Below are 20578 nucleotides of genomic sequence, written 5' to 3'. Positions count from 1 at the left end.
GAAACTGTATTTAACCTATCCCTGTATATGTAGAGACATTACATTCAAAGAATCTCCTTTGCCTCTTCACTCTTCTAACTGGCTGCATACAGATGATTTAGAAATTCAAAAGAACTCAGCTAACAAGGAAAAAAGCTGAGTATAAATAATTGGTGAAAAAAAAAACAGATTTAGTATCATTTTCTCAGGATGCCTGCACCACTAAATTGTCACATAAAAAGCAGTTGATGTTAAAAGCACTTCCTATTCCAGTTAAAGCAGCCTAAATGCTTAGGGTATATCCTCTTGCGCATCTGAAATTATCTGGGATTAAGACTGGATTTGTACAAACAAGGACAGAGTTAGGAGGAAGAAAATGAAGTTTCCTTGATGCTAAATTTATGTGCTTTGAGGGAATTTTTCGCAAACAACTTGACGGTAACCAGGGAGACACCTCTCTGTGTAGCAGGGGGGGAGGCTGTAGGGTGTCTCCTCCTGCACGGTAACGAGCGCGGAGAGACTCGCTCCAAACGCGCTCCAGCTGCAGGGAGGAGGTGCTGAGCTACGTTAATGCAGCTGAAATCAGCAGGAACTGGGGGGGGGGGGGGGGGGGGGGGTGCAGAGGAGAACAGAAGAGAGGGGGTACGGGACAATGGGAGAGGCAGAGGGCGATAGAGGGACACAGGGCAGTGGCGGGGTACAGCACAATGAAATGGGATACAAGACAGTGGGGGATGTGTACAAGACAATGGGGGTGCAGTACAGTGAGGTGGGGGTACAGGACAGTGGGGAGGGGGGTCCAGGACAGGGAGTTTGGGTACAGGACAATGAGAGGGGGTACAGGACAGTGAGAGGGGGTATAGCACAGTGAAGTTGGGGTACAGGACAGTGAGAGGGGGTATAGCACAGTGAAGCTGGAGTACAGGACAGTGAGAGGGGGCATAGCACAGTGAGAGGGGGTACAGGACAGTGAGAGGGGGTATAGCACAGTGAGAGGGGGTTCAGGACAGTGAGAGGGGGCATAGCACAGTGAAGCTGGGGTACAGGACAGTGAGAGGGGGCATAGCACAGTGAGAGGGGGTTCAGGACAGTGAGAGGGGGCATAGCACAGTGAAGCTGGGGTACAGGACAGTGAGCTGGGGTACAGCAGTAGGCTGTTCCTACAGTGAATAGCTGCTGCTGGAAATGAGACCTCAGGAATAACTTGTACCTCATCCGCCGCCTGGAGTGCATGGATCTTTCTATATCTGGAGCAGACCCATTTTCACCCAGCACTATGAATGAGTCTACAGTAAAAATAGCAGCTAAAACCCACTTTACCATCTGGGCCTGACCCACAAGATGCTAATAGCGAAGATGCCATCCTTCCGCTAGCATGCAAAAAGGACAGGAGAGGTTATGCCTTTGCTCTCACAGTTTGAAAAAGGAAACTAAGTGACACATTATTACTTCAAAAGAACTGGTTCGCGATTTAATATCTTTTACCAGCAGCAATGAAAGGACCCTATTCATCGACTATCAATACAACTGGATAGGTGCTATGTCAGAACAAGGCGGTGCACATCAGATATGAATAATAAACTTGTAAAGGGCTTTATAGGACAAAAGGTAGGCAGTGTAACAGGGCATCTCTGCCTGAAACCCAGCACAGCTTAAACAGATCTCATTGTTACTTGCAAGTGAAATTCTGCAAGTATAGTTACATCTTCAGAAACTTAAAACTTAACAGTCTCCTACACGTAAGGCTTGTTAACAACCTTTCCACTTTGACTTATACACTCTTAGAACTATTTCTTGTTCCATTTGCAAATGAACATAGACCTTTCCTGCGGTAAAAGCAACCAATGTTTCTAGACAATCTCTTCACCAAGCCAATCAAGCAGGCTTTGAACAGATGAAAAACACTGTCGGGTCCAATTACCTCCATGTAAATGTACACAACCACAGAACAATGCTACGAATATATATTCTGTAAACACAACTACATGGATACAAATGAAAATGAGCAAGTGATGTACAGCTTAACATCAAGGCTGTTTACCTTAATCTGTTTTCAATGAAGATTTCACTGGATTGCCAGACGAGTTTTCACACTGGCATTATTGAATTCCTTTAGCAAATGAAAGTGTATATTGAACAGTAATGGATGGTGTGTGGAGTGGATCAGGAACTGCTAACACTCTTGGAACAGAACTGGTAGGGCCATTTTCTCGGTTTAAAATTATGTTTTCCATATCCATTGAAAATAATCATAATTATATCTTTTTGTTAAATAACAGGAGACATGACCCAGTTTAATTTAGTCTTAGTGCTTAAATTGAGAAAATAATTCATATTAACATATTCACATTAACAAAGTAATGGAAATTTAAACAAAATGAAATAACATTGTTCTCTATTGTAGTGCGCTGTATCTGTTTATTACTGCAGTTTTAATGAATAAATTTGATTCTATGCAAAATTTGCAGAACAGTAAAATACCACCAATAAAATAATAATAATTAATAATAAAAAAAAAATAACAACGATATTCATCACTCCTCAACTTTGCAGAGTTTTTGTACAGCTTTCTCTGGACATTCTTTTAGACATGACTGACGTGAATACCTAGCTTGCTACGTACATCCTAGCTACACACATTAACATCTCTCTGTATGACGCAACGCTGTTGCTAAGTTACTGAGCTCTTGCTCAAGGATCTGCACGTCATCTCTCTAATTGGGGGTCAGATGCGGCCTTCGGGATTTACAACACATTTGAGATATCTTCCAGATGGAATTTGCAGCAATTCATCGATTCATCAAATTTCACGATAAATCCCAGATTTCGTTAAATCCTCATGGAATTCATGTTGCCTTAAACTGGTCACTGCCTTGGGGTATCCACTGCTGTGCTACCAGACCCTTGATGTTGCTAAGGATTATTCAGGGATGTCTTTACAGACATCACACTTGTGTTACACTAACACACTTGTGTTGAACTGTGTTGAACTACTTGGTGTTAGTATGCTACATGAATGAAGTGCTATGACAAACAGACAAAAATTTACGAGCAAAACAGTTCAAGTCTGTGATACTGTCGTACAAGGTGTTCCGCCTTCTGCGGTAAAATGCCTAACTGCCCCTCCATACCCACCCATGCCCACGTAGGATCTGTTAGAATTGGCATTGCTTCTCTGTGACTGAGGGCAGGAGCATTGTGCAGTGGCAAGGACCAAGGCTTTTGACCCAAAGGTGGCCAATTTTACCACCGGGAAAGGCACTTCACCTGAACCGCTTTCGAAAACAAGCAGCTGTGTAATTGCACGTTGTGTACAAATGTAAGCCGTGCAAGCAGCTCTGGATAAAGGGGTCAGCGCAGCAAATAAAAGAATCCGTGACGCCCTCTGAGAGGTGTTATATCGTGCGAAACGAGGTTGGTTTGAGAGAGTGATTTGAGAGACACCTGGATGCAGGTACATGTGCTGTGCCGATGGCAGCACCGTGGCTCTCCCTCATTGGCAGAGCACCCCGCAGGAGGGCACGGTCTTATCTAGAGCAACTTACATAGGTTACAGGTTTTTTTTTTACAATGTTATCCATTTATACAGCTGGATATTTACTGAGGCAATTCAGGGTTAAGTACCTTGTCCAAGGGTACAGCAGCGGTGCCCCAGCAGGGAACTGAACTGGCAACCTTTCGGTTACGAGTCCTGCTCCTTAACCACTATGCTACGCTGCCATCCCAGTATAGGACACGCAGCCAACTTCATTCTCTAACGGCAGAGACACTCCGACTTCATGAGCAGGTTGACAAATGGGCTCTAAACCTTGGTGCCTCCGCTCGCTGGTCCCCCTTTCCCCCTGGCTTTAAGTTGTGAGGCTGGCTACTCCAGACAGCCGCCACAGGAAGAGGGAAACTTAATACGAGTCTATCAGCCTGCTGGACCCTGAAGCTCAAGGAAGGACTGGAAGGACTCCACCATCAATGACTGGCCGATGCCAATAAGGTTTGGGTAATAGGTTCTTAAAACTAGGCGTTCAATGGTATTGATCAACCAGGATTTCATTTTTTAAAAGTGGTCCCCAATAAGTAATGAGCTCATCACTGCCTGATTCCCCTTCATTACATCAGAAGGTGGGGAGAGAGGAGAATGAACTCTGGGCTCTCATCATCCGTCTAGGGAAATCCAATATCAACAGCTCCCTCTCCGAATTCCAAACAAATTAAAACGGAGGCCGACGCCGGTGCCATCAGCACCTTTTTTTGTCGCTCGGTCTAATCTCCGCCTCCCCTCTTTATCAGTTTGCTTACTTCTCAGCGAGAGAGAGGAAAAAAAAAAAAAAAAAAACAGCCAACGGGGCTAAACCATCTCGAGTGAAATTGCGGCATTGTTAAAAATAATTAGGCCGCTTACGGGCTGAACCTAAAAACAATCATTATGCCTGCAGCCAGTCGCAAAACAAAAATCCAAGACGGTTGATTAAACAAACAAAAAAATGGGACATTTGCAACAGACACGTGTCCTGTTCGCCTGTGCAAAGTGGGTCTATTGAGTTAATCAAGGATTATTGTAAATTGCGGCGGCAGCTCAAAAAAAAAAAAGAAATGAAGCACTCCAGATAATTCTCATTTAGTCCTCTCACAAACACCATCGCAGTTACTGTGCAATTTATTTTCCTTCTAAAATTAAAATAAATACCCTATTCCCTACATCGCAATCAGCCAAAGGCAAACCTTAATGGGATTAGGCACAAGGTAAAATGGCTTTAATTAAGGCTTCAGTAATTTATTTGTCCTGAGGGGTTCGGAAAAGATCCGCAGTTAATCACATTTTGCTACAGCACGCTGGCTGACTGGAAAATGGTTTAAAGGCAAGGTCAGAGAGTAGCAGAGAGTAATGCCTTCCATCAGACAGCGGCGTGGAACTAAGAAATAAACCCTGAGAGGTAGGAAGAGTGAGAGAGAGAGAGAGAGAGATAGACAGACAGACAGACTGGAGATAGAAAAAGAGAGCGAGTGAGAGTCAGTAAAGAGAGGTAAAAGAGAGACAGTGGGAGAGAGTCTGGGAAGGGAGAAAGGAGAGAGCTTAAGAGGTTAAGACAGCTGCAGTCCTTTGCACAATTGGCAGCCGCTCGACCGCCATCCAAGAACTCGGCAAACTGAAATGGAGGGACACACCGCCAGGGCAGCGTGGTTCTGCACACAGGCTCTCAATTAAAGGACAATGACTGTCCCCCGACCAGCCTTCCCAGAATCCCTCTCAATATTTTACAGAACTCCAACCCCTAGAACCTCAGGACTCAGCGACTGAGTGGTGAACGGGAGGGGGTTGTGAGGGGTGTGTGCGTATAAAACTGGGAGACCATGCTCTCCTGCCGTTTCCTGGTCGTCACCGCGGCATCCGTTCCCAAGCCAGAGGCCTGCCTCGGTTGCCCTTCACCAGTGTGAAAAGGAAGACACATGCCGCTACAAGCGCTAAATAGCGTTCCATTAAATTTGGGGTCACCGCAATCAGGTCTGGTAATCTGCGGAATCAATCCCATTTTCATTTGCCTAATGCAAGTCAATTGAGAATGCATTATTCACCGGGCGGGGGGGGGGGGGCACTGGGCTGGATTACTTTAGCTTTGTTTCCTGGAAAAATTCTCCTTAGGACTGTCAAGCCAAATTACTATTAATGGGCCGCAACGTGCCCGTGTCAAAGATAGCGGTTGCGTTTAGCGCAGCCGGGCTAAGTGCTGAACTGATGCCATCACCATAAAGCCAAACACTGAAAGATGCGGTACAACACACTCACAGGCAAACAAATAAATGCTAAGACAAGAGGTAAGACAGACAATGACACAATATGGCATAGTGGGCGGCAGTGTAGCACAGTGGGTAAGGAGCAGGACTTTTAACTGAATGGTTGCCGGTCCACGGTACAGCAGTGCTGCTGTACCGTTGGACAAGGTACTTAGCCCACAATTGCCTCAGGAAATACCCAGCTGTATAAATGGATAACATGAAAAAAAACCTGTAATTGATGTAAGTTGCTCTAGAGCAGCGTTTCCCAAACCTCTCCTGGAGGACCCCTTGTCCTGCATGTTTTAGATCGCTCCCTGCTCCAACACAGATGATTTGAATGATCAGTTTGCTTTCTAGTAGCTTCAGGAGTTCATAACCAGTTGATCATTTGAATCAGCTGTGTCGGAGCAGGGAGAATCTAAAACATGCAGGACAAGGGGTCCTCCAGGAGAGGGTTGAGAAACACTGCTCTAGATAAGAGCGTCTGCTAAAAATGGCGATAATAATAACAATATAACTGGGCAGTGTTATGAGGCGGTATTATACAAAACAAGGAGCCCACTGGAGTTCCTTCCACAGGAGTCCGAGCACAGCAAAACCCACCTTCCACCCCGCTGATGCACTTGACGCGGTCCCGCACCTCCACGTTGTAGCCCTCAAAGGACATGAAGACGCCGTCGGGGTGGTAGGGCTCACGCTGGGTGTACACTTTGGAGTAGCTGTGGGAGAACTCAAAGCGGTCGTAGCCATCATACTGCACCACCTTGCCGTACACCTCGAAGTACTTCTCCACCCAGCTGAAGGGCAGGTAGACCTCGCCGCCCTCCCGCCTGCCCTTGATGGTGGCATCATCATTGATGAGGCAGTCAATCTCCTCGTACTTCACTCCTCCCACCACCGGGGGGGGCTCTGGAGGCTGGGGCTGCTGCTGGTTGCTGTCCCCCTTGGGGGTGCTGGCTGGCTGGGGCCTCGGGGGGAAATGGAGGGCAGTGTCGCTGGAGCACCGGTTCCACAGAAGGACCGTGATGAGGGTGAAGAGCGCGCAGATCACGATCAGGGTCTTGTAGTTGACCCGGGCCGCAAGGCAACGCATCTTCACGGCAAACCTGCACAAACACACACGTTCACAGAGTACATGTTACATTACATTACATGCATTTAGCAGATGCTCTTATCCAGAGCAACTTCCAGCACAACAGAACATAAGTTTAAAGGGGCAGGGCAGATGGGGAAGGTTAAGACAAAATCTCCATGATCAGGAATGTTGATATCTGACAGATAGGGGATAGTGCCCATTTAGAGCTGGCCACAATCAGCAAAGACGATCTTGTCCTTGGTCTAGCTATCAGCACTGCCTTATGCCTCCACTTCCTTCACAATGTTGACTCCCTGCACCACTTTTCCAAACACAACATGCTTTCCATCCATCCATCCAGCCAGGCAGGCAGTATCAGCTTGATGAAGAACTGGGAACCGCTGGTGTTGAGACCAGCACTGGCTATGGAGAGGGTGCCCAAGCCCTCATACATCAAGGTTTCCCACACCACCAAAGTGGTGGAAGTTGCTGGAAGTGCTGTTGAAACTGGAAGCCGCTCTTCGCAAGAGCATCTGCTAAAGGCATGGAATGCAATGTAATGTAATTTAACGTAGAGACAGAAGTGAACGAGGTACCTCTCTGAGGCTGAGACAACTTTACCGGCCTGTTTGCCACCTAGTAGTGAAATCATGGTACTGTTGTACCGCACTGACAATCTGAGCCACTCAGTGCATGGGTGAGTGAGCAAGAGAGGGCATGATAGACACTGCTGTTGCTGGACAGCTCCCACCAGTCCTGGCCAAAAACGGCAGTGGGAGACTTGATAATGACAAGTTGCTCAATATTTTGTTTTCTTGTGTCAGGAAAACAGGGACAAAACAACAACAGCAAAAAAAAAAAAAAAAAAACTGCCATGAATGAAAATTCGTTGGTTGACAGATAAGCGACATCAGGGAGCATGGCGGATGATTGATGAACACCTGCAAAAACAAATCAGCGTCAGACTAATGCATATTAGCCGTAACGAGGGAAGCAATAACTTCAGCGCAGAGCCGCGTTAGCGGTGGGCCGCGCCGGGAGCTATCACCCCTGCCCATCTCCAGTATCCTCAGAGAGAGGCAAAGCTGCTCCCACTGCCTCAACAAGCGAAATTACCTGGAGGACGTGGGGGGACCCTGGAAACCAACATTAACACGCTATTAAAGCTCATATCCATTCAGTCCGGCGTGTCTGACTGTCTCAGGACTGCATTGGGGGCGGCGGGGGGGGGCAGTGGGGGGCAGTGGGGGGGGGGGCACGTATTGAACAGAGTCCTTGACAGCGATAGTGCTCAGCCAGCCCCAGACGGCGGTGGCAGGTAATTGAGGCTCTGTCGCCGCTGCCCAGTGGAAACAAGGTCTAGAAGGCTCTCCAGGAGAGCCAGGAAATCAGGCGGGCGGTTAGCGGTGCCAATCATCTCAGCCAGCGGGCCCCTTCGCAATCATGTTTCTCCGGCATTTAATCCCGCCGCAAAATCAATGGGCAAACAGGGGCCCGGCCCCCAAGCCTGCTAATTACAGCTTAGGTGTGCAGAAACAGCCAGGGCAGAAACGCACCCCTCTGAGAACAGGGATGGATTGGGGGGGGGGATCATTACCTCCTCCAAGCCTCATCCACACACCTCTGTTTAAACCAGCCAAGTTAAAAGGTCAGTGCAGAAAGCATGCATTAATTCCTCGATTCCTGATTTACACAAAATGAGGGAAAGAGTTTATGAGCATGGCATAGATTAAATATCCACAGCTCACCGGCTGCAGAGCTTAATACACTCACCGCTAATAAAACAATACCGGCAGGAACGACTCAGAACTGCTGAACTACAAAGGCAGCTGATGCATGTAAACGAGGATTCCTGCCATTTTGTCTTCTATCTTTCTTTAAAAAAATGTTCTTACAATGCTACATTCAACAAAAAAGCCAATTCAGTTCAAGTTAATGCAGGTATGAAAGCCAAAAGAGCAAAATAGCCACATATTTCTTAAGTCTGCTGTCAAATTAGCCAAGAAGGGGACTGCAATCAGCACAGTTATGCCATCACCTAATTCAGAATCAGAATCCTCTCAGACATTCAACAGTTAAAAACTCACATCTGACACCATATTGGACATAAGCATGCAAGCCCCTTGTTAATATAATTCAAAGCAAAAGAAAATTAAAACATTTATTCAGTATATATGCATGTGCATACAGATCATAGTTTATAGTATGCAAGATTATACACACATACATATACACCCATGTGCAAACAGATATAAATGCAGTACATAATGCATATAAACACAAGAGAAGCAAAACAGTGCTTGAAATTCACCCTGCCCTCCACCCTACAGCACCGCAAAACTCAGGAGTGCTATCTGCAGTTCTTTGGCAGATCCCAATATCATGAAATATTGCTTCATAAAAAAAGTATCATTGATATTTGGGAATATGTCAGCATTGTGAAGAGATGAAAGATTAGGGAGACTGGTCTCTTGACGGCACTAAGAACGCGGGTGAGGAAGCGGAGTGACTGGGCGGTGAAAGATAAGCCGCCTGCCTCATTCGCTCCCACTATAAATAATTGGATCTTTTTACGGTCGGCCTCAACAGTCAGCAGGATACCTCCCCAACAACGGGGGCACTGGGCTGGTAAAAAAGGACCAGACCCCAGCAACAATCCAACCCCAAATGACCAGCCTTCCTCCGCACAGATTCTCTGTATCACTGAGCTAATTTCTGTAAAATAAATAAATAAATATTAATAAGAAAAAAACCTCTAACCATAAGCTACAAATGGATATGTCTGAGCTGACATAACAGCAATTTTGCTAAAAAGCGGTGAGAGCAATTTTCAGTGTCTGTAAGAGTGGTGTGGCAGCAGACAGAACACAGTAATTAACTCTAATTTCACACGTCTGTGAGAAAGAGCATGGTTTAAATGTGAGCCCTCTCACGGTCCTTACCCGAGGTAAGAGTGCGCTGATCTGGCTAACAGGTGTGGATCAGTGCAACCAACAGGCCACTGTCATGGAGGTCAGAGTGACCTTGTCCAGGTGCAAGGGGCGAGAGAGAAAGACAGAGAGCGGATAGAAGGCTTTGGCACTGAAACGGACCACTGCCATCTCCCTCTCCGAGACACTCGGCTATCTCAAAAAACGTTTTCCCGCAAAGCCGCTGTTCATAACTGATAAGGCATGACAAAAGCACCGCTCTCCCACAGTAGCTGCACAGCGTTTGAGGTGAAGCACAGCCCTGATTAATGCCCCTGAGGGGACCCCCGCTCACACCGCTCGGGCCTGGAGGCCCCCACACGGCCTCACTGGATGAATCCTTCCCTGGGCCTGACTGGTGGGAGGCCTGCCACAAGTCCCCCTGAAAGCAGCCTCACAGCCCGGCAGGCCCTAGAGTCCGCAGGCCTTCGCTCTCTTTCCTGGACCCTCGAGCCGAAGGAGTGCTGGGTCGCTCTGTCCCAGCTGTGGCCAGAAGGCAGAATGGGACTGAGGATGATGGGAAAGATTTGCCTTCAGGTTTAACGTCACCGCAGGCTTCCCAAACCAGTCTTTTCACTGCGCCCCCAATTCTCGTATCATGCCTCTGCACCACAATCTTGTGCTGTGGCACAGCGGAGTTTGGGACAGGTCCAAGGTGTTGGCCTGCCAGGCCAGCTGATAGATTCCTACCCTGATTGGGTAATTGGAAGTTGCCAAGCAACACCACAGATATCAACCCAAGCTGAGTGATTGCACAGAGGGGAAAATGTTGTATGGAGCCAGCAGGAGGGATGCAGAGGAAACTGATGATTCTTCCAACGCGATTGTGTGTATAGCAAGTAAGCCTCCATTTCACTGAATACTCCCTATGTTCAAAGGGCTCAGTACTCCTTGTGGAAGACTACAGTTTGCAGTGCTTGCTTAGCACACGCCCTTACTCAGAGAGACTTACACAGTTCATATATCATCCATTTTATACAGGCGGATATTTACCGTAGCAATTAATCTTAGGTGCTTCACTTAAGAATGCATGATCCCCAACAGGGGAATTCAACCACCAGCCTTTGGGTTCCAAGTCCTGCTCCTTACCACCACACCAGGCTCCCGTGCCAAATTCTACCAGCAACACAAAACGGCCAGTAGAAAGCTAACTGTCATCCAGCAAGCCTGGATCGATACATCATCCGCCGGCGTACGCAGAAGTCTCCGTGACCATAAATCCAAAGATGAAGCAAAACCTTAGTTAGGGCGGGTTTTTTACGTTTGAGATCTCAATGCGCGCCGCAACGCCGAGAGAGCTTCGGGGACCGGCGCGTAGTCTTCAGGGGGTCTTCCGTCTTCAGCTACCCCGGGCCTCTCTGACATCACTCTCACCCGAGGGGGTGATGACAGGAAGCTGGCCCGGGGGGGTGAGTGCTCGCAGCAGCTGCGTCACATTCTTTGCAGCTCCCAAATCCCCCCCCCCCCCGGGAAGCGCTAACAAATTCTTTCAGGTCTACCCGGCTCCAGAGTCTCCAGCTCGCATGTGCCATTTCACACAGCCACTTTGATAGCAATGCGGAGACAGATTTAAAAAATAAAAAAAAAAAAAAAAAAGCCAAGCGAATTGGATTTGGGGATAAATCTACGAAAGGGTAGGAATGTAACCAGCGATCGTGGAAACTCTAAGGGGGGGGGACATTCCGAAATGGTTCCCGAAATGGGTTCCCGAAATGGCCACGCAGGTCCAGAACCCTCCCCTGGCTCCCCCAAACTTCCCCTGGCCTGAAACCGTCTGCAACTTTTTTTTTTTTTCTCGCCATTGCTTGTTATTCTGGTGTGAAACTGAGGGCGGCTGCACGACAGCGGATTCCAGCACCCGGATCCTACCATTATCTCATTAATGTGATTTCCACTTGTGGAGCAGGCTTTCATTTGCTGCCGCAGAGGCCAAAGCCTTTCTCTTCCCCCTGCCTTGAAGGCAACCCCCCGCCCCCCCCCCAATACCACACACCCCCCCCCCCCCAACTGCAGATAGCGGGAGGGGAGTGGATGACATTTCGTTATAGCCGCTTATAGAGAAACTAATTACAGTCTGTTTGGATTATTTTCCTTATCTCATCAACTGTTGCTAACTGGAAAGAGATTTCTGCCACTGAAAAGAAAAAAGAACTGAAAATAACTCTGTGATGAGGATTTGGTATTAGATCTGGTATTAGACACAAGTAAAGAACAGAGACGACTTCTCTCGTGCAGTGCTGAGAGTGAAGCCTTGGTCTCTTTCCCTTTCTGCATCTTTCCATGTGTCTCTGTCCAGCTCTTTCTCTGTATTTCTCCCTCCCTCCCTCCCTCCCAATATCTATCCAAGATAAGATAAGAGATAAGATAAGATTGCACTTTATTGTCAGACTGTTCTGAAATTTGTCTTGCATCCCACGGCATTAAAAGTTTCACATAAATAACAGACATATATAACAAAAACATAACATTTAAACACAACAACAACAACAACAACAAATACTGCCACATTGAACATCCTAAGGTGGCTGTAGTGCATCACTTTCAATGCCCCGTGCTCAGTCCATCCATGAACCTTACGGCTTACTTATAGCCATCTCTCTCCCTCTGAAAGCATGCTCCGCTGCAGGATAAAGCCTTCAGACGCATCTCTGCTTCTCTCCCTCTCTGCACCTGTCTGTCCGTCTCCCTCCCTCTCTCTGGACGCTTCCTCCATATTAGGATAAAGCCTTCAGACGCACCCCTCCTCCCTGTCTGTACCCATCTATCTCTTTCTCTGTCTCTCCTTCCCTCCCTCTCTCTTTGAAAGCATGCTACATGGCAGGATAAAGCCTTCAGATGTATCTCTACTGCTCTCTCTCTCTCTCTCTCTCTTTCTGTATCTGTAGTTCCCTTCCTCTCTACTCATCTCTCTCCCTCCCTCCCTAGATCTCTCTCTCTTTCTTTGTACCCGTCTTTCTATTTCTCTCCCTCCCCCCACTTCTCTTTCCATCTCACTCTCTCTCTCTCTCTCTCTTTCTGCATCTATATTTCCCTTCCTCTCTGTACTCATTTCTCTCCCTCCCTCTGTGTACCCATCTTTATCTGTCTCTCTCTCTCCCTCTCTCTATCTGGAAGCCTTCTCCATGCAGGATAAAGCCTTCAGATGTATCACTCCCTCCCCCCTTCTCTGTACCTGTCTACCTCTGTTTCTCTCTCTCTGTCTCTCTCTCTTTCTGTATCTGTACTTCCTTCCCTCTCTGTACTCATGTCTTTCCCTCCCTCCCTATATCTCTCTCCCTTTCTCTGTACCTGTCTCTCTCCCTTTATTTCTTTCTTTCTCTCCCTCGCCCCCTACCTCTCTTTCCATCTCTCTCTCCCTCCCTCTATCTGTGATGTCTACTCCATGCAGGATAAAGCCTTCAGATGTATCACTCCCTCCTTCCCTCTCTCTCCCTCTCTCTCTGTCTCCCTTCCTCTCTCCCTCTCTCTCTCTCTCTCTCTCTCTCTGAATGCACGCTCCACAGCAGGCTAAAGGCTTCAGATGTTTCAGCTCACCATCAGTACAGGGGCTCCCCAGGGTGAAGGGTGCTATGCTTGTTTCTGACAGTTTTTTTTTCTCTCAGTATAAAATATCACAAGGGCACATGGTAGAAATTACCCACAATCCCTCTCAGTGGAAGGGGGGGGTGTGTGTGCAGGGTCACCGGCCAACTGCCCTGCTCACGGGGACGTGTCAGAGCAGAAGGCTCACGCTGTGGAACACAGGTGTCGGAGCCCCTACCCAGCCAGACACCTGACATTTCCCTTCCTCATAGGCAGACCTGAGGGCCCCTTTCTTCTGCCCGGGTTTAAATTCTCGAGCTCTGCCTCTGCGCTTCAGGGGCCTTTGGGGCCCTGCAGCGTTACCTTCAAACAGTGCCGCTGGTAAAGCCGGATATAAAAAAAAAAAAAAAGAAAGAAATCCACCATTATCTATCATTATCTCGTTTACAGAGGGGTTCAACAGGCCAGTGTAATCTGCAGAGGCATTCCACTGTTAAAAATCCTTTATGCCCTCCCCAAACACCCCCCCCCTCCCCAACCCTCCCTCTCTGTAACCACGACGCAAACAACTTTGAAGCCGTGTCAGCAGCGGCTGACAGGAGCCGGCTCACCGGCTGTTACCGGGCATGCTCGGTGGAGCGGCACAGAGAGGTCAGTCAGTGGAACCGCCCACGCTGCCGGTTACAGCTCCGCCCAGCCCCCAGGTCAACACATGTGGGAAATATGCCCTGTACCTTTAGCCTCCCAGTGCATAGAGCCCTTGATGGGGGAAGTTAAGTGGGAAGAATGAGCGGGCAGGTATTGTAATACATGACGTTATCATCATTTAGCAGACGCTTGTATCCAGAGTGACTTACATAGGTTGCAGTTTTACTTCCATGTTATCCACTTATACAGCCGGATATTTACAGAGGCAATTGTGGGTTAAGTACCTTGCCCAAGGGTACAGCAGCAGTGCCCTGGTGGGGATTTGACCCACCAACCTTTCAGTTATTAGTGCCTGCTCCTTAACCACTATGCCTCCAAACACCAGGCGACACAAATACCGCGAAGGGCTCCCATTCTCATACTACGTGAAATACAGAATGGGATTCTCACCCTGAGAGGATTAACACCCGTGTACGTGTACGCTGATGAATTAGCGCTGTCACTGTTCGATAGCGCGGGGTGGATCTTCTGCAAACCTGCGCTGAACCGGGAAAGGTAACGACAGCCGAGCCGTAATTACAATATGTTTAACACTGTGCTTAATTACACACTACCTTAATTTAACAGGGTAATAAAAAAAAGAAACAGCAATTACTATACATTTTGCAGTCGCTGAAAATCTGCCCTTTTGATGTAGGATGCGGCGCTTTCATACGAGAAGTTTACAGTAAATGTATTACTGCACAGACCCACTTCACAGAGAAATCAGGCCATCTTAAATTATGATTCCTTAAAAGCTGAACGTCTAGACGAGGGCTGTGGAGCCGTTGTGGGTCTGCCGCATGCAGAAAGGTCCAGCTTATTAGACGCGGCATCCAGAAAACGTGTTCGCCGCCTGCGGAATGCTCATCCAAGCTGCAAAGGTACAAGCCGGCTTTTTTGGGAAAGCTACCCGCCTTTATCCTCCTGACGCGTTCTCCTTTTCCCTTTCCCGTTGGAGCGTCCCTCTCCCTTCCCAGCCCCTCCCTCTGTCCGGTTGCCTGGCACACCGTTCGCGGGACACATCTGCCCATTTACGCGCGTTTAATGTTGTGTCTATCGTTTTAAAAAGCGGGCCCTTTGCCCATGCAGCCAACATGCTATCTAGCCTCATGCAGAACAAATACGATTCTGCGAACGTGGTTAATTTGTTTCACAACGCACGTGTGCAAGAAAAAAAAAAACAAATAAATAAATAACTTTATTCTTATTACAGCTGTGCTGTGAAACATTGTTTATTTATCTTTAGTAACAGCCAGAGAATACAGGAAATTGCTTCAGAGTTAATGCTCTCATCCAATTCATTGGTTTTCCGGAGGGATTAGGCAGGTTATTACTAAAAAGACCTTTACAGAGCGTACAATATTAAAGGCCTACTGGCAGATTAAACTCCTTCATAATAAACTGGAGAAAAAAGGGGATGGAAGGGAAAAAAAAAATTAAACATTTTTATTGGGATTATTATGACCTTTACACACCAGCGACAAACATTACAAGCGACGGCGGAGAGAGGAGCGGCACCTCGAGTAATGTGATTTGGAAATGTTTGAGGAGAAGAGAAAACAAACCTACACACAATGGGGCTTACACGGTCGAAAAACACAACGCCGCGGAAACGATTATCTTAAGACCTGCAACATGTGACATATCCCTTCGCAGCCTGGCTCGGGCACAAAGAGGGGCTGCCGTCCTGTTCCCTGCAGATTACAGGGGGGGGGGGGGGGGACCCTGACAGGCCGCGCTGATAAAGACCATCTGAATCACAGGCTCCAGGCCTACATATTCCTGCCTTCTCAAGGTCAGTGCTTCCCATTACAACAGCAACACATCCGGATCTGACCAAGGGCTATTCGAGAGGGTGTTTTTACCCCCCAACCCCCCCCCCCCCCCTCCCATTTTCGCTGAAGCCTTGACAGTCTCCTTTTGAGCGCAGAAGACCGTCGAAGTCTGTCAGTTATGACTGCTGCCAGTGGCACTGTGTGGCGTTTTGGCCCGCTGGACTTGTAACGGAAAAGGTTGTTGGTTTGATTCCCTGCTGGGCCACTGCTGCTGTATCTGTGGGCAAGGTACTTAACCCACAACTGCCTCAGTAAATATCCAGCTGTATGCGTGGATAATGTGTGAAACTGTAACCCATTTAAGTCACTCTGGATAAGCCTGCTAAATGACAATAATATAATGCAATGTAATGTTTCAACAACTGGCTAGAAACGCAGACAGGTACTCACCCCAACCCATTCAACAGAGGGCGTTTGACAGCAAGCTCATTCTGACTGGCTGCTCCCGACTCGGCCTAGGGCTCTCCAGGGCTAGTTCATCCGGCCTTCCTCCACACCTGCGGTCGTTTCACACCTGCAACAGAAGAAGGGTCCTTCCACGTTAGCGTGGTGCTTCCACCCAGCAATATTTGGAAACGGAGGCACGAGAAGCGGTTTGAACAGCAAATGCAAAAGGTAGATAAAAAAAAAACCACGGTCTAAGAAGTGAAAATTGGGCTCTCAAGCAGCTCAACGGTTAAGGCACTCTCCTTGAACGGAAGCTGTACTATACAGCCCCAGTTTGATCCTAGGCATGTCGTGAGCTAGCGACAACCAAGAGCCCACACTGGCGGAACAAACTGGCTTCACTCTGATGGGGGGATCGGGGTGGGTACACCAACAGGGGCTGCTCGGGACCCCTTTGATTTTAGGTGCCCTGTGCTTTGTCAACTGCCTCCGTGTTGTTTGGATGGCATCACAGCAGTAGCACCTATTCTCCAACAAGTGCCCACTCCGCTATAGTGTTGCGTGTGGCTTGCAGTGTGAAACAGCCACTGGCTGTGCGTGAGTGCATCGGAGGACCAGATTTGTCTCGCCTCAGCACTCCCGAGTGAGTGCAGACGTTGCTGCGGTCAGACGAGTCCGCTACTGTCGAGAACCGGGGCGAATCCAAAATGTAGGGTTGCATAAGGAAAAAAAAAAAAAGCATTAAAAATATGCAAACCATATATAGTGCTATAGCATAGATGCATTCCATAGATGTCAAAATTTCATGTTTTTTTTCCCCACATTCAGCTGAGAACATGGGCAGGACACAAGTGAGACCCAGAAATGGAGCAGGCAGTTGTTACTGGACTGTGCTGGTGAGGACATGATATTCCCCTTTACCATTCAAGTCTAGTATTTTCACTGAAATCCTTTGTCCCACAGGCCAACATCTCAGGAATTTTTTTTTTTTTCCCCATCAAAATTCAAAGTGGTTATGGTCAATCAGAAATCGTTTTTTTTTTTTACACGGAAGGCCACTTATTTTTCTGCATCAGAACTGCAGCCAAATTAAGGCTGGGCAATTAATCAAATTTTATTGTCAATTATGATTTTGGCTTCCAACGATTAAGAAAACAAGATAATCGAGATTAACGATTATTGTGCTGCATCATTTATTGCAAAAAAAAATGTATACATATATATATATTCATAAACTTTTTTATTTGTTTTTCAGTTGAATTATATTTAAAGTTCAAGAAAATCCACTGTTAATCCTTTCGCACGTATTCTTTATGCTATGTAGCGCGCATGTTGCGTTAAATGGTTCGTTGTGTTTTCATTGGCGTTATTAAGCTTTTCACAGTTTTCAGTTAGCATTTGCTATATTTTTTAACATTAAATTGCTGTTTCCTCAGAGCTAACATAAAATTAGAATTAGAATTTTTACAATCTAGTGTTCTAATCACACCAGTATTAGCATATGTGCTAAACAGCAAATCACACCGGTATGACCATACACGCAAAAGGGTTAAATTTTTTTTTTTTTTTTTTTTTTTAAACTTCAATAAATGCATGATGTTTCCAAAGTCAATGAGTAATCGTGTTAAATAATCGTGATCTCAATATTGACCAAAATATTTGTGATTATGATTTTTGCCATAATCGAGCAGCCCTATGCCAAATCCGTGTCAGGTCAAAAGCACAAAAGTTTCATTGTGAACACTTCAACGGAGCCCTTCACTCCAGCCTTTTCTCACACTGCTAAGTGGGCTTAAAATAATCTCACAATAAAACAACACTCAAAAAGCAATTCATTTGAAATCCTGTGGCAGCACTGAACCCCGTAGGGAAAGGGGGATACCAAAGAAGGCGACATTTATACTAAGAGAGATCAGTGGGGCAAATTTTCCTTAAAAGTGTTCTGAGGGATTTTTGGTAACTTTCTGGACAAGACTTCCAGCAAAGATCACAGGAATAACTGGCAGGCAAAGAACACCCCCATTCTGCAACGCCAGCCCCAGCGTATCCCTCTGTCTCCAAGTTATAAAAGAGTGCCATTCTTCAACAAAGTAAACCAATAAACTGCTCTTCCCCATTACAGCTAACATCCCTTATTTACCAGTTAAAAAAGGAAAAAACAAACAAAAAAAGAAAAACTCCAGCTGCACTGCAGCAGTTTGACCGATACAAGCCGACTCTTTCGCTTTTGCAGATCTTACATCATCAGCCTCTCAGGCCAGCCAAAGGCCTTGCGCTAAAAGCTAAAGGTTTGCAGGGAAATTGATCAGCCTGCAGACTGAACCGTTAGTTTATTGGAGACTTAAAAGTTACCATGTTTAATGAGCCTGAATGTTTTTTTTTTTGAGGCAAATTATGATCGATGGCCCTCCCTGACTGAGCAGCTTTTCAGTACAAAATGTCACGAGCGAAATAAAAAATCATCCCGGTAATACTCTCTGACCGGGAGCAAATTATATTTATACATCAATACCCCAATTGATTTGCGGGGGCCAGGAATAGACCATAAACGGCACGGAAGAAACAAATACATATTTGTAATTGCAACGTGAATTTACATGCGTTACACAGCGGGGTCGTTAATATGCTGACAATCCATCAGGAGGGAGCAGGCGGGGGGGGGGGGGCGGGGGGGGGGGTGAGTGACGGGGCTACTTCTGCCCGCCATCAATCGTACGGGGGGGCACGTGGCAATGTCTCCACAACGGGAGCGGACCGTTCCGCCACAGACACTGTTAAATCAGGCCGCAGAGAGAGAGAGAGAGAGAGCCAATCAATCCCTTATAAAATGGACTTATCGACAAAGCACTTAAATTAGGTGTTCGAGAAGTTTATACTGTTTTTTTGGTCAAACAGCGTCATGTTTTTTTTGGCGGGGAGAGTTTAATTACTGCGGCGCAGCGGCGATCGGGCTGAGGAGAGCGACGAAGACCCTGGCGTGAGAGGTGAGGGCACGCGCCATCTCTCTTCCGCCAGACTCGCACGAGGAAATGCCGGCTGTGTCAAGGGCAAGCGACAAGCGATCGATGATGCAACTCGACCCCAGAGTTCTCCCCTGACAGCAGAGGTCATGGACTGGCCTCAAGAGTACCTCCAGCCCCTGACTGTGGCGGCATACTAATCCCGCCTTCCCAGGGACCACATCTTTGAGGTTCGCTTATGAGCCAAGAAATAAATAAAAAAAAACAGCTGTCTGGTGCCCAGCCCCTGCCGAACAGCAACAGCACACACAAGCATTAGATCAAGAGCCGCACAATATGGCTTTTGTTCCGGCAGCGGAAGAAGGGACACGACTTTGGAAAACGGAGAGTTATGGGCAGGGCGAGCCGGGCTCGGTGGGTGCCGACATGCACAGAGATGGAGATTAGACTCCCCGGGCGCCCGGCAGCATCTTTAATCCAGCGGGGAACGTGCGCAGCCAGTTAACAACCCGTTTGTCTCTCCATGGCCGCGGGGGCCTCACGACTCGGCGGTTTTACACCCGAAACGGCTCTTATTTACATGACTGCTTTATTACCGCCATTGTACCAGTCTGGCACCGCCGCGGCCCGATACTTAGCGGTTCCAGCCGCTCAATCTTCACTGAACGCTTTGCTGCAAGGGCGAGGAAGAGAAGGGGGGAGGAAAGCGAGAGCGAGGACAGGCTTCAAGAGGCATACGGCATTATCAGCTTCCCCAGCTGGTTTTAATTGATCTCCCAGGGCGTCGGCTCTCTAAAGCGGGTTCTCCCTGTCCCCGGGTCTGCTGCCTGCGGAGACGCTCCCCGCACCTTGAGCGACACGCGGCCACTGCCAGGTGCCAGATCGAAAAAAAAGGTGAGGGAGATGATGACAGAAGTGGCGGGTGAGGCGAAGTCGGAGACGGAGACGTGCAGGTGGCGCAGCCTGCTAGAGGCGGGGAGTTGTGTCAACGGGGAGGAGGAGCCATGTCGGAGGAGGGGCTGTAGAGAAGGTGGGGCCACATGGGAGCCATGTAGGGGGCGGAGTCATGCAGGGGGCAGAGTCATGCAGGGGGCGGAGTCATGTGGGAGGTAAAGTCACGCAGTAGGCTGTGCGTCAGGCCTCTGAGGCCGAACAAGGCGGTAGGGCCACACCGAGGCCCACAATCATTGCAGAGCAGGTCTCCTGCAGCTCCGTGCTCTTCCCACACCAGCACAGCCTGCTATTTCCCTGCACCCATCTCCCACTGTCCTCCTTCCTAGATCGGAGGAGATCCATCTGCAGACTGGATTATTCCTGCAATGCAGCCTGCAGGAGGCGCCGAGCCCTTGGGAGAGGGGGCTGCAGGGCCGGCCGCTGCACACATTACTGATG

At 47.8% G+C, this 20578-nt stretch overlaps 1 protein-coding gene across 1 annotated transcript in view; it reads right to left on the bottom strand.

Moving 5' to 3' along the window:
* The window catches only part of LOC118782100 (D-glucuronyl C5-epimerase B), a 51807-nt gene that overhangs the window by 5843 nt on the left and 25386 nt on the right, over nucleotides 1-20578 (bottom strand). The window contains exons 2-3 of the mRNA XM_036535354.1: nucleotides 16230-16353; nucleotides 6352-6854 (exon numbers count right to left, since the gene is read on the bottom strand). Of these exons, the coding sequence (XP_036391247.1) occupies nucleotides 6352-6841 (490 nt within the window). The 5' untranslated portion in view covers nucleotides 6842-6854; nucleotides 16230-16353. The remainder of the gene's footprint in view (nucleotides 1-6351; nucleotides 6855-16229; nucleotides 16354-20578) is intronic.

Source organism: Megalops cyprinoides, chromosome 8, assembly GCF_013368585.1.
Source record: "Megalops cyprinoides isolate fMegCyp1 chromosome 8, fMegCyp1.pri, whole genome shotgun sequence".
Classification (NCBI taxonomy): Eukaryota; Metazoa; Chordata; class Actinopteri; order Elopiformes; family Megalopidae; genus Megalops; species Megalops cyprinoides.
Note: the sequence above shows the minus strand (reverse complement) of the source record. Positions and strands in the feature narration are given on the sequence as shown.